Raw genomic sequence first — 14,134 nt, 5'->3', positions numbered from 1 at the left:
ACAACAGCAGTATAGAGAAGCAGAAACACCATTGGTCTCCCCACACAATCTAAAAATTACTCTATCTCTATCGTTAGTTTATTATTATCTATAATAGAACTATTATTATTTTTCTATTAATATTAATATCTTCAATTTATTTATGCATTATTATATTAACTTTAGTTGATAATATAACACCTCATTAAGATTAACCACATATATTTCTAAAACCAAATGATTTAAAATATTAATTACTGATAAAGATGGTAACGTTACAAATAAAACTTCAAATCTAATTTAACTTTTAATATATGATTCCAATTATTGTCACGTGTTACTCCCGATTTTAACCTTACAATTTAGACTTACATTTTAATTCAAAATACTTTTTTAATCCTTATCCTTACTAATATAATAATTTAACTTAAATATGTTAATAACCATATTAGGATGCACAATTTAATTAATATTACAAGATAAATACAATGTATTCTATTAAATATTATCGTAAAATAAAAATACAATAATTAGATCTTTTTTACTAAACCATCCTTATATTAATACTAATCGGAAAAACATAATAATTAGATTATACTACTATTACACTTTTTTAACTATGTGACAGGATTATATAGAAGTATGATTTACATTTTTTTTTAATATTTTACGTGTGTAACACAGGTTTGTAATACTTATAAATTAAAATAGTATTGAATCTAAGTTTTCTTTTATATTTAATCCGTGTAATACACGAATTTATAAGCTAGTTATTAATAATTTAAAAATATCATGTCTGTTTGAGTGCTAATCGAATAAAATTAAGGTTTTATTGAATCAAGTAATGCATACAATTGAAAATAAGTAGCATTCAATGCATATGATTTAACTCATGCATAAGTCTGAAAAGCATGACAAAACAATTTTTTATTAAAAAAAAAAGTTAACTTAGTTTGGTTTCTTTGTATTGTGATTGATTATACATACGATGATATTTTTTTAAAGTCAGTTTCTTGATTTTGTAGAATATGGAAGATCACCAAACTGAGCCACCAGTTCAATCAAGTTTTAGATCAAAATCAGATAAAGCATGGGAGTATATAACTTGTCAAAAAGATGAGAAAGGAAAGAGGGTATATATGTATGATTTTTGTCAAAAAATGGTGCGTGGTGGTGGTATAACGAGAATGAAGAGACACCTTGCAGCCATTAAAGGTGATATAGAACCTTGTAAAAAGTAACGGTGAATGTTCGTTTTGCTATTCAAGGAATTCTTAAAGAAACTAAAGTTAAAGGGAGAGGTAAGTCTAACATTTGATCTAGTGTTGACGTCTTAGATGACGAAAAAGTTGAGGAAATAAATGACCAAACACAAAAGGTAAAAAGGAAAGCTGAACCAAATTTGCATCCTTTCTTTACAAAAATTACAAACGATCCTTCTCAACCTACTATTAAAAAAACTACGAAAAGTAAAGAAAATGTACATGATGTTAACTTGGCTATTGCTATGTGGTTCTATGATGCATGTATACCTATGAATGCTTGTAATTCTCCTTATTTTCAATTCGCGGTAGATAAAATAGCATCTATAGGATATAGTTGCAAAGCACCTAACTATCATGCTTTAAAGGTCAATTTGTTGAAAGATGCAAAAAACATTAGTTGGGCTATTAGTAGATTCATATAGAAGTGACAGGGTTGAAAGTGGTTGCACGATTATGAGTGATGGGTGGAGAGATATTAGGCACCGTCACTTGATTAATTTTTTAGTTAATTGTGAGGAAGGGATTTCATTTCTTAAATTTGTAGACACGTCTGATATTTAGAGTAATTATATGAATTTGTGTAATTTGTTTGCTGAAGTTGCTGAAATGGTTGGGGTTAAGAATGTAGTTCAGAGAGTTACTGAAAATGTGGCTAATTACAAGCTTGCTGGTAAAATGTTATGTCAAAGATATCATTCGGTTACTTGGACACCTTGTGCAATTCACTATCTTAATCTTGTGTTAAAGGATGTTTCGGAGTTGGATAATGTTGCAAAGTTGGTCAAACTTACATCTAGGATTACTGTTTTCATTTATAATCACAAGATACCCTGAAGAAAAAGAAAGGGTTGGACAGAAATCATTCGCCCAGGTCCTACCCGTTTTGGTACAACTTTCGTTGCATTAAAAAGTTTGGTAGATCATAAAAATGACTTGCAAGCTCTTTTCATATCTAATGAATTTAAAAAAAATGTTGAAACTGGGTAATGCAATTGAATGTAAGGAAATTATGATGAATGAAACTTTTTGGACCAATTGTTTGATTACAATGACCATAACGACTCTTGCATTTGTGTGATATGGACGAAAAAACCTTCTTTGCCGTATGTTTTTATGAGGAGGCGAATCAAGCAGTTATTGGAGTTAAGGCATTTTTTAAGGGAAAGGAATATTTGTAGAAGCCATATATGGATATAATGATGCTCGATGGAAAAAGACTGTTCTAGTATTCATTGGTTAAATCCGGCTTTTTGGTATGATAAAGAAAAGCTTTGTAAAAGTAAAGAAGTTTTTAAGGGTGTTCTCGAAATGGTTGAGAAGAATTTTTCGGGTGATGATGTTATAGATGTTACAATGGCTTTAGGCAAGTTTCATGATGATAAAGAATGCTTTGGTAGGAGTAGTGTCATTGCTTCTCGTAGAGTAATTCAACCCGGTAAGATATATTTTTTCATGTTATTATTAACTATATTAGTTTGCTATTTGCTATTATTTTGATAACCATTTTCTTTTGTAGCCGAATGGTGGAGATTATCCGTTAATGCAAAACTTTACTGTTTGAGTATTAAGTCAAACCACATCTTCATCGGGTTGTGAACGTAACCGGAGTGTCTTTGAAAGGATTCACACGAAAAAAAAAGGTTGGAACATGAAAGACTAAATGACCTTGTGTTTGTTAACATTTGGGTAAATGTTTTACTAGACTCAAATATACTAAAAGATCCTATGACCCGGTTGATTGTGAAAGTATTAATCATGCCGAATTTTAGGTGGTTGAAAAAGAGCCAGAAGAAACTTCATAATATGATACAGATAACATGTTTGGTGAGGAAAAGCATGAGCCGATTCCTCAAACACAAGGTTACCTGTTATATATTTCACTTATTTACGTAAGTTAAATATATATTATGATTATTTGTAAAAACTTTTTAAATATTGTAGGAAATGAAAACAGTTATGCTCTAGTTAATGAGGATGATGATTATATAGTGAATGTTATCTTTTAAGCGATCATGAACTTGATACATTCAACACTCTAATGGCTAAAAAGTATCGTACACTTTCATTTTAAAAAACTTTGTTGGAAAATTGTATACTTTTGGATTATCTCTTCTATCATGTAGTAACTTTTGGATTGTTTTTTAATATGTAACTCATTTTAAAAAACTTGGTTGGAAAATTGTATACTTTTGGATTATCTCTTCTATCATGTAGTAACTTTTGGATTGTTTTTTAATATGTAACTATGCACTTAGGATTATTTTTTGAGTTGAAATTATATTATGCAATTATAGAGTTAACTACTTAACCCGGTTGAACCACCCGATACAATCCGATTCAATCGATTGAACCATTTTTAGCCCAAGCCGGTATGATTAAAAAACCGGTTTTTAAAACATTACGTATTACAAGTCTTGAATCGTCATAAAAAGATAAAACGGTGAAAAAGTTCTAAAATTTTCTTCATAAAGGTAAAAATGTATGAGAAATTTTAGACCTATGCTGCTTAGGCCTGTGAATATTTACATTGTGTACACATACTATGCTTATGCACGACTATGAACCGCATATCAAGACGAGTATATTGCGGATGCACGACTATGAGCCGCATATCAAGACGAGTATTGCGGACATTTCCTGGAGGGTACGCAAACCATAAAGTAGTTACTCGCATCGCATTTATCTAAATTATATCTTTCTATACCATCCTTCGACGTAAAATTTATGATGAGTAAAAGCTGATACGTGGCTATGTCGTGCATATGTCATGCCATAGGCAAAGAATTTATTCTAACAAACACAACATTAAAAGTAGCTAGTTTTAAGGTTTAACTTAAAAGCGAGTCCATGTCATGTAAAGCTAATTATATACTTAAGTTTTTTTTGTTTCAACAGTTTCCATCTCTAATCTCTTTTAACCAATATCAACCCATTATATTGGAAGAAAATGTCGTTTATCCCACAATTAATCAATTTCATACCCACCCATTTCGCAAGGTCCATGATATAACGTTTCGTTTTGCTAGGAATGGGATCCCACCCTTTCATCCATCCCTGCACATCTCAGAAAACTAACATTTACACCCAAAAAAAATACTGAATAACCAGGAGACAAGAATGAAAGGGTTTGCTTGTTTGACGAACCAATTATAAATCATTCAGAAAGCTCATATAAACTTGTGCATTCCCTTCAAAACAAGACGTGACACAGCTACCGCTCTTCTGAGTTGAATTTGTTCCAAGCTTCCTACAAAAACAACATAATGAAGATCTAATGACCATGGATGTGTTCATAAACGGATCAAGCCACCACAAACCGTAGTAAGTTGGCCGGTTTAGTACTTGAGTTGGTTCACAAATAATCAAACTAGAAAATAAAAAAGTAAACAGAAGGATGGTGGTGACAAACCTTGAGAAGATCAAAAACCTTTTCGCAGATGTATTTTTGCTGAATGGTTGCACCACGTTGTTGCAATTTGTCCGGGTGGACACAGAGTGTGGCTTTTCGGTAAGCCTTCTTTACAGCAGCCGTGGTAATAACTTCAGTTAACGGAACTGGCTGCCAACCACTGTCAGGCCCAAGAATCTGAAAACAAAAGATAAAATAAAAATCTGAGATTAATATTTAGCAAAACACATTGACAAATCTAATATCAATATCTGGTATAAGAAAATGTACATATTGTAATGTTGAAAGTAATGCGCGCAAGTTGCCTTGTTTCCCACTGGACCATCTTTTTACTTCAGCATCAAGACCTTCAGCCAATCTCTGATAATCATAACACACAAAAATGTTATTAAAAAAAATTGAGCAAAAGATGTGGGATTTCATGAATCGTTATAGTTCGAAGATTACACTTCTCTCTGCTTGTTCTTTCTGAGCAATGAGATCCCTCATATTCTTTTCTGCCAGAGCTTTTGCCTAAGATAATCTCTCGGAGTTAGCTCCAACAAAGGAAAGACTAAACAAGATTACTAGAATTAATTAATTAGATAGGAAAGAAATCAAAAGACATACAGCACGGTCGGCGGTTCTCTGATGCCTCTCCAAACGAGCTTTACACCGCTGTGGTGATTCACCTTCACCTGCTACTTGTATTAGAATATATGAAGGAACAAAAAACTGAATATAAAAATAAGGTTAAAACGCCATTTTCGTCCCTGAGGTTTGGCCTGTTTTGCGACTTTCGTCCAAAGGTTTGTTTTTCCGCATCTGGATTCAAAAGGTTTGGAATCTTGCTATTTTCATCCAGCTCGTTAACTCCATCTATTTTTCTCAGTTAAGTCATGGGTATTTTCGTCTTTTTTGTTAACTTAAAGAGCAATTCAGTCTTTTTAAGGGATATTCGGTCTTTTTACATAAAGTGAAAGAAGACCAAATTGCCCTTTAAGTTAGCAAAAAAGATGGAAATACCCCTGACTTAACAGAGAAAAATGGATGGAGTTAACGAGCTGGATGAAAATGGCAAGATTTCAAACCTTTTGGATCCAGATGCGAAAATATAAACCTTCGGACGAAAGTCGCAAAACTGGCCAAACCTCAGCGACAAAAATGGCATTCTACTCTGAATATAAGAAAGAGACATTTGTAACTTACCACCCTGTGATGGAGCTTGATAATATCTTAAACCACTGTAAGAACCTGCCAGATCCTGCAATTTACCATAGAATTACACAAAAGCACATAAGAAATAAAATATTTAATATTTCAACGAAAAGAAGTAATAGATGCTCACAGAAGGTAACGAATTTTGTCTGATAGAAAATTTATCAGCAACGGCTCTTTCTCGGGCCTCTGCGGTTGCTTTTTCTACTCTGAGCCTGCCCTCCATAGCCTTATCAGCAAGGGACCTCTCTCGGGCCTCGGCACATGCTTTTTCTAATCTTTCTCGGGCCTCAGCCAGGGCCCGTTGTCTGAACTCTGCAGTTGCTCTTTCAACAGCAGCTCTTTCTCTAGTTTCAGCAAATGTTTTTTCACGAGCCTCAAGTGTAGCTCTATCAACTGCCATTCGATCCTTTTCTCGTTCTATTTGTCTTTCTCTCTCTTCTTCTATTTTCCTTAAACGCTCGTCTTCTTGCTCTCTTTCTATTTTCCTTAAACGCTCCTTTTCTATTTCTCGTTCTTCTTCTAATTTCCTTACACGCTCGTTTTCTAGCTCTCGGTCTATTTTTCGAAAACGCTCCTTTTCTCTTTCTTCTTCTATTTTCCTTAAACGTTCTTTCTCTCTTTCATTTTCTTCTTCTATTTTCCTTAAACGTTCTTTTTCTCTTTCATTTTCTTCTTCTATTTTCCTTAGACGCTCGTTTTCTCTTTCATTTTCTTCTTCTATTTTCCTTAGACGCTCGTTTTCTCTTTCATTTTCTTCTTCTATTTTCCTTAAACGTTCCTTTTCTCTTTCATTTTCTTCTTCTATTTTCCTTAAACGTTCATTTTCTCTTTCATTTTCCTCTTCTATTATCCTTAGACGCTCGTTTTCTCTTTCATTTTCTTCTTCTATTTTCCTTAGACGCTCATTTTCTAGCTCTCTTGCTCCTTTAATAACATCTGCAGGTCTAACTTCAACCTTTACCCCTGCAAAATCGTTCTTGTTTGAGAACGATTCCTCATCCACTTCATGTAACTGTTCAACCGGCTCTTTTATCTTCTCTGAGCAAGGTGTTTCTGGGGTCACTTCATGTTTAACACTGGGTGCATCCTGTTGAACATCTTCTTTATCTTGTAAGATTTCATTATCATCCCACTTGATATCCATCTGTTCATCTTCATCCCACTTGATATCCATCCGTTCATTCTCGATGCTTTCATTTTCTGAAACGGATTCCTTCTGTAATTTTCTATTTTCTTCTAAATCACAATCCACTTCATGCATTGTCTCAGCTTTTTCATTTTCTCCACAATCATTTACTGTCTCAGAAACCGTTTGTGATATGTTATCACTCTCTTTAACTATTCTTTCACTATCCTCTTCTTCACTATGAATTAACATTATTTCAGGCGGGCCCGATTGCTGAAACTCTTTTTCATCTTGCTCTTCGTTCTCCTTTAATTCCTCCTTATTTTTCTCAGTAGCTTCTTCTGATTCAACATCATAATCTACCCACGCGTTGGATGCTGATCCCATGTCATCTCCTTTCCTTCCATTGATATCATTTTTTAACCAGTTTTCAGTAACTATTTTTTCCACAGTTAAAATATCATTATCTTTTAGCTGAATTTCTATCAAGTTCTCGTACATTTCATTTTCATCAGAATCATTTGGTGTCTTAGGAACTGCAGTATGTTCTCTTAAGAACCCTTCTTTTGTTTCTTGTACAATTTCACTATCTTCCTTCTGCTCAAAATATTCGAAGACGATATTATTATTCTTTTTAGACCCTGTTATACCACTGTCATTTTCAAACAATCTCCTCGTTCGCTCACCTTGAAAACTATGTGATTTCTCGTAATTCTGATTTACCTTTACCTTTTTATCTCCTATATTATACTTCATCTTCGATCGGCTTTGGAGACCCTCTTTCTTTCGGTCCATTGCTGCTTTTGCACTTCTAAGCTTTGCTTGAGCTTGTTCCACTGCATCTTTCATGGCGGCAGCATCTGCAGCAGCTGATGAGCTTGCATCTATCTCAACATCAAAGAAAGGCGGTGATTGGTCGGTTGTCGTTCGTTCAAACGCATAGCTCTTAGATGTCTTGAGTTTTGGACTGAAATTACTAGAATCTCCTTTCTTTGATGTTAACGCAGGCGGTGGCCTAGAGGGTGGTGGTAGGTTTGAAGGTTGAGTTTTAAGACTAAGATCAGATACAGAAAGAAGTGGTCTATTATGTATTTCAGTCGTTGATTGTGATAAAGATTTCTTGAGCTTTTTCCCTTCAGCAACTCCGCCAAGATCCTTGTTTGTGCAAAGATCGTTATTAGCCAGTGAGAAAAACTTCTCGTTTTCTTTTTTACTTGGAAGGGCCTGGTTGTTTAACACAGTAGATCCCGATACTTCAAGACATTGAGAATCATTTGTCGTCCCATTCAAGAAATCTTTCTCTGCTTCAAAATCAGGCTCACTCTTCAACTTCACACCGGATGATTGGTTAAGATCTGCATTGGGCACTTGTTGATTCATCTCCAAAGATGCTTGAGGATCTGATTCATCTGACAGTGACTCACTTTGAGCCGGAGTCCTATCACAAATTAAAAACAGAGTACTTTTGTGATTAAGATTATTTTAGCATAAACAAACTTTTGACAACTAATGGTGTATATGTAGAAATAACACGCGCAAACACATTACTTGTTCACCAACCTGCTATCTTTACGAATGAGACATGAATACACATACAGTTCTTTAAAGAGTCTTAGACATGAACTGGTACACATAATGCTTATACCAAAAAGAAGAATGTCTTTCTAACATTCAAGTCATTAAGTTAACGGTAAATTTAAGCTTGAACAGAGCTGCATACAACAATGCAGATCATATAAATGGTCTTGAATTCCAAAACGTGCATATCTGCTTAAACTATGAAAACCGTGGGTCCAATGAATGTGGTATTACTGATCAATAGGACAAAGACCAGAACTATAAAACCAGCCCAGCCCCTACCCCTACCCCTACCCTCCAACCACTAAAATTCAACAGGATAAAGGTGACTCCATCCCTAATCTTTCATTCAATAGAACTAATAATCCACATTATCATAAAACAAGCTAAAATCAACAGTATTAACTCCCTACTTTATCAGTAACTTCCTAGTGAAGCATCAAGTAGCATATAATTCAAAATACACCATATCGTACCGAACACGAAGAATCTGCAGAAATACTCCTACAGTCAACATATACATTTCAAACAAACAGTCAAAAAAACAGCTCAGATTATCATATTTCACTTATGTAGATCAAAGCATGCTAATGACAGTAAATAATTAAACAAGCTAAAATCAACAATGTTCATTCACTACTTTATCAGTAACTTCCTTGAGAAGTATTAACTAGCATATAATTCAAAAATACACCATATCGTAAAGAACAAGAAGAATCTGCAAAAAAAAAAAAAAAAAAAACTCCTACAGTCAACAAATTCATTTCAAACAAACACTCAAAAAAGCCAAAAACAACTCAGACAATTACATTTCACCAATAACAATAAACAGCTAAACAATATAAATCAATAAAGTAGTGTATATACCAAACATCGTCCGACGAATCATCATCCTCCTCAACTTTCGAGCTATCAAACAACTCCTCATACGAAAGCGCAAAATCTAAGCCGTTAAAACCTCCAAAAACTTCAGAATAATCAAGCTTAGAGCTCCGTACATCAAACCACACGTCGTCGGAGTCTACACACGGCGGCGGAAGATCCAGAACCGGAATCGACGAGCCTCGGGAAGCGTGAAACCCTTGAAAAATCTCAGTATAGTCTTCGAGCCGCGGCGGAAGCGTCGTAGCTCCGAACTTTGGCGGTCCACCGAAAACGTCGTCGTACACAGTCGTACTCCGAGCTCCGTAACCACCGCCACCGGCGCCATTGTCTCTGTAACCTTTCATGCTCCACCTAGGGTAGTTTCAGTTTCAGAGTTTGTTATGAGTTTGTTATGGTTTTGTTGTGAGTTTCTCTCTCACGCAGAAACACACAGTGGAAGGTGTGGCTTTCGCTTTCAGAGATGTTTCAGTTTAGACGAGGTAGAAGATATGAGAGGAGGGGTAAAATGGGAAACATAAATGTTTTTAGAAACTTATAGACAAAATGATAAAACTTGAGCCCCTAAAAATGAAAATATTTTATTTTTGTCAGAAATAGGAAATAAAATAAAGATTTGGAATGATGTAAGAAAAGAAATTATAAAAAGTTGGATGCGTTCTGGTGGTTGTCACCACATCATAATATTCTGTATAGTTTATGATTTTTTGTCGACTTTATTTTCCTTTTTTTGTGTTACTAGGGTCCACTTGTAAAGAAATCACACTAATTGTGTCCTTTTGGTAAACTTTGATATGTCAATTTAGTAATAATTCAAATAAGTTTCATGATAAAATGTAAATGTATGTTCACATGTTTGGTTATTTGTTGTTGTACATGGTTACAATGGATGAGACAAGAGGTGATGTAACTTAAGTAAAAGACACAAAATCTAGTGAAATTCAAGTAAAAGATTGCAAAGTCAAGTTGATTTAACGATGATGACACTTATGTTCTTATATTCAACTTCAACGCTAGAGGTAGAGAAGACATGGTGTATGCTAGAAGACCAAGAGACAAGATTGACTTAGAAGAAGACAAAAAAAATAAGGATGTATGTGGATGATTCTTATAACATTGTATCTCCACTAATGAATGGCTCCTGAATGGGTTATACGATCTTTTGAGGGTAGACGGAGATGAAAACCATAAGTGAAAGTACCTTGAGGGTAGCGAATAATATGTCTTAAAGCATAAGTATGAGGTTTACGAGGATCAAATGTGTAAAGACAAATATGTTGAAGCCCATATGTTACTATCAAGAAGAGTAATACCAAACAATGCAAGTCACGTGAAAGACTAGGACACTGTATGTTATATTTACACAAAAGAGTGTCTGAGTAAGGGAAGCATGTAATAAAAGGAGGCTAATGAGATACGAGCAGCAGCGGATTTAAAAAATATGAAAGAGAACCCATACTATTCATGGCAAAGTCAACCAAAAAAGCTATATAAAACATAAGTAATGAGATTAGTGTAATAACCAAAATCTCAACCCTCGATAATCTAAACTAAAACATTAAGTGTAGAAAATAAATCCTAGTTTTTTTTCTATTATTGTGTGTCAAACATATTCTCATTTACATCATAACTATAGTTCGAATGATTGTAAGTTTAAAGTAACAAAACACACATTTGACACATTTACAATAGCGACTTTTCAAACATTTGTGTTTAAACTCTTTTCAAGGCTAGAGCCACGATGAATCGCCCATATGCCTTTTACATGAAAGTGTATACACACACAATATTAGCTTAAAACTAAGTAATAGCACCATATGCGTTTTACATGAAAGTGTATACATTCAAACTATTAGCATAAACTAAGTAATAGCACGTGAAATACCTAATCAAGAAAACTCCAAACTCATAAATAACCATCCCGAAAGACACACACCGCTGGAAAATGCAAGACGAGTGTTTTGAGTTTACAAAGGAATACCACACGGCTGTGTCAACTTAAATGTCATTTTTTTTGCCAAAATCTCAGCTTCACCTTAATTAAACAACCCGACATTCTATCAATACAACCAGTTATGATAATGTACATGACACACACTCAAAGTGTCAAAGACATAAGGTCTCTAGCAATCTCTCCATGCTAGAAGCGGCTTCTTATAAAATATAACACACGATTCCTCGAGTTTTGGGTCACATTTTCTTATAACATGTTATTTCATACTATTCGTGTATGAACTTTACTCATTTAAGAAAACTCAACATATATGTAAGCATGTACAACTTTATGATTTAATATTCATGCTCATTATGAAATTTTCATCCCATAAGAAGCCTTAATCTCTTTACATATAACACAAATCAAGCAAGTCCACGCAATACCTTATCATCTCATGATATAAACTAATCATTTCACCAAAGGAAAATCATGTGATATACATAAGAAATGCACATATACTTTCATATATGGAATATGTAGTTACTCGTCTTCATTTGTAGGAACTTCTAATGCTCGATTCATTCTATTCGTTGACTATCTAAAGTCAACATTAGAGTGTCTATATGTAACTTAACATACAACACAATTCACAACTTAATGATTATACTAGTTAATTACATCCTTAAATCATATTAAGTACACTTATACAAGTTGCTAAGACTCGTTTACCATCACTTTAACATCAACATTGAGATTACATTTCCATACCAAATTCTTGACTCGTTAGGAATTCATTTCAACAGAACTTTCCTAGTTCAAGTCTTAGTAATCACATACATATGAGGTTTGGGTCATTTCCTACTCATTATAATGGTTAACGCTAGATTTAACGTGACAGACTCAGTTTCGTCATATAGGTTAAAACTTCGAGTTCTCTATAATTAAATTTGATAACATACTCATGTTCACCCGTTTCTAGATGTTTATATACTTCAAAGGGGATACATTTAACTTAAATACATCACATTTTACCAGTCCAACCCAGATTATGAAGTAAACCTACATTATACTTCAAATCCTCAAAAATCCCAAAACATGGATAAATGATTCAATATATCTTTGATGTATTAGAAGCTCAAATAAACTCATGCTTTTACACTAAACATTACTCAACTAAAATAAACATAAATATGTAACTTTTACTTGTTATTTCATCTTCTTTCTACAACACCCAAAACCTAGTATTTTTGGATAAAAAATCACATGCCTAACTTTCTATTGACTAGAGGATAGTGAACACACCACAAGTTAGGGGTGTTAACCGAAATTAACCGATAATCAAACCACCAATGAAAAAAAATAATCAATAATCGAGATTAAATGACGGTTATAGTTAAGGTTATTTGATTAACTAAATCATCGGTTATGGTTATGGTTAAGGGTGTTTCATAATTGAACCTAACCGAAAAGAACATTATTTGTAGATGCAATGTAGAATCCAAAAATTATCGAGGTAGCAACTCTGATATCTTACTATAATGCTTTTACTACTTGGTGAAGGTTGTTATTTGTCACAGCCCCCCAGCACACCCTGGGCGGGAGTCGTGAACCAGATTACAGGTGATACCGGTGTTTATTAAGTTTGCAGCGGAAAATATCATCAGGATCGTAGTTAGGAAAATTTCAGAGTTTGCAAAACACCAAAGGTTAATATTAAATAGATGGGATAAAACCCATATTACATTCAAATGTTTTTATAGGGATAAACCCTAATTGATAAAACATAAATTTCTTCTTTTATTTAAGTAATCATAGTCACTTTATTTAAGCCTTCAGTACTCCATAGCGGGCTTCTATTACCTTCACAGTAAGTTACTTGAAACGCATTTGAAAACATTTTATCAGCAAAAATACAAAATACTGGTGAGTTCATTCAATTTTATAAAAAGACACATTGTTATAATTTACAGCATCAAGGGTGATTACATTGTTTATATCTATCAAATACTCAATCAGTATTTGTCACATGGTGGCAGTTCCGATGTGACGGTGGTCATATCACTCATTGGCTAACTTTCGTCCAATAGTGAGGATTATCAAGTAGTCTATACAAAACCCCTCATACCGGCAGTAATTTCAAATTACAAAAACTTAATCATTGTAAGTATAACTGAAAAACATTTAGAGTTTTGCAAAGCATTTGGTAAAAAGAAAGAATGACTCACTTTGTAGACTTAGGGTTTTAACTTAAAGCTTTTTGTTGCTAATCCTGGGTTCCTAATAAAAATACAATGCAACACATGTCAGTGCAACAACCCAACTCAAACTTTAACGATACATCACGAGATCAAAACCCCAACGTAGTTAACAAAGTATAGCCTTGTTCAGGCAGTACTTTGGCATCCGTTGCTGGGTTTCGGATTGATCGGACAGGGTATCGAATCACTGATCAGGGTTAAAACACTTACAACGGGGCAAAGTTTTGCAGAATTAGGGGTATATTATAAGAAAAAACGGAGATACGAGAGAGATATTTTGTCAAAAGTTGATCGAAATGGTGCACAGGCTTCTAGCTTCAGCATTTATAGTTCCACCTGGGACCCACCCGCGCGTCGCGACAGGGAGAGGTGCTCCTTCCGTGTTTCGCTGGAGACACCCTAATTGCCGAGACAGGCTTCGTTGCTCGTATAGCACCGCCACATGTCGCGCTCGAGTCACACGTGTCTTGGTACTCCCCCGCGACACGCAGAAGATTTAAC

General features: G+C 34.3%; 2 protein-coding genes across 3 annotated transcripts; one reads left to right on the top strand and one right to left on the bottom strand.

The window, feature by feature from the left end:
• Positions 1-937: 937 nt before the first annotated feature.
• LOC110918021 lies at positions 938-3,257 on the top strand. Its single transcript, XM_022162415.2, has 2 exons — positions 938-2,679; positions 2,761-3,257. Exons 1-2 carry the CDS (start codon positions 2,451-2,453, stop codon positions 2,838-2,840), a joined length of 309 nt encoding a protein of 102 aa, XP_022018107.1. The 5' UTR covers positions 938-2,450; the 3' UTR covers positions 2,841-3,257.
• An 899-nt stretch (positions 3,258-4,156) lies between these two features.
• On the bottom strand, positions 4,157-9,961 carry LOC110915333 (auxilin-like protein 1). Of its 2 annotated transcripts, none has more exons than XM_022160013.2 (8): positions 9,425-9,961; positions 5,981-8,417; positions 5,842-5,896; positions 5,263-5,333; positions 5,101-5,166; positions 4,924-5,013; positions 4,654-4,830; positions 4,157-4,491 (listed from the first exon to the last, which is right to left on the bottom strand). In XM_022160013.2, exons 1-8 carry the CDS (start codon positions 9,784-9,786, stop codon positions 4,456-4,458), a joined length of 3,294 nt encoding a protein of 1,097 aa, XP_022015705.1. In that variant the 5' UTR covers positions 9,787-9,961; the 3' UTR covers positions 4,157-4,455. The 2 variants fall into 2 exon arrangements, with proteins under 2 accessions (XP_022015705.1, XP_022015706.1); XM_022160014.2 differs by having other exon boundaries at positions 5,263-5,330; positions 9,425-9,960.
• Positions 9,962-14,134: the final 4,173 nt, after the last annotated feature.

The sequence above is a fragment of the Helianthus annuus genome, chromosome 16, assembly GCF_002127325.2.
Source record: "Helianthus annuus cultivar XRQ/B chromosome 16, HanXRQr2.0-SUNRISE, whole genome shotgun sequence".
Taxonomy (NCBI): Eukaryota; Viridiplantae; Streptophyta; class Magnoliopsida; order Asterales; family Asteraceae; genus Helianthus; species Helianthus annuus.
This window is presented reverse-complemented; position numbering and strand designations above follow the sequence as displayed.

Bases quoted from the DNA above. Each gene is read 5' to 3' on its own strand.
- LOC110918021 (XM_022162415.2), top strand. From the start codon at position 2,451: ATGGAAAAAGACTGTTCTAGTATTCATTGGTTAAATCCGGCTTTTTGG. The intron at 2,680-2,760 runs GTAAGATATATT...TTTCTTTTGTAG, and splicing joins TCGTAGAGTAATTCAACCCG to CCGAATGGTGGAGATTATCC.
- LOC110915333 (XM_022160013.2), bottom strand. From the start codon at position 9,786: ATGAAAGGTTACAGAGACAATGGCGCCGGTGGCGGTGGTTACGGAGCT. The intron at 5,897-5,980 runs GTGAGCATCTAT...GGTAAATTGCAG, and splicing joins GACAAAATTCGTTACCTTCT to GATCTGGCAGGTTCTTACAG. The intron at 5,167-5,262 runs GTATGTCTTTTG...AGATTATCTTAG, and splicing joins AGAGAACCGCCGACCGTGCT to GCAAAAGCTCTGGCAGAAAA.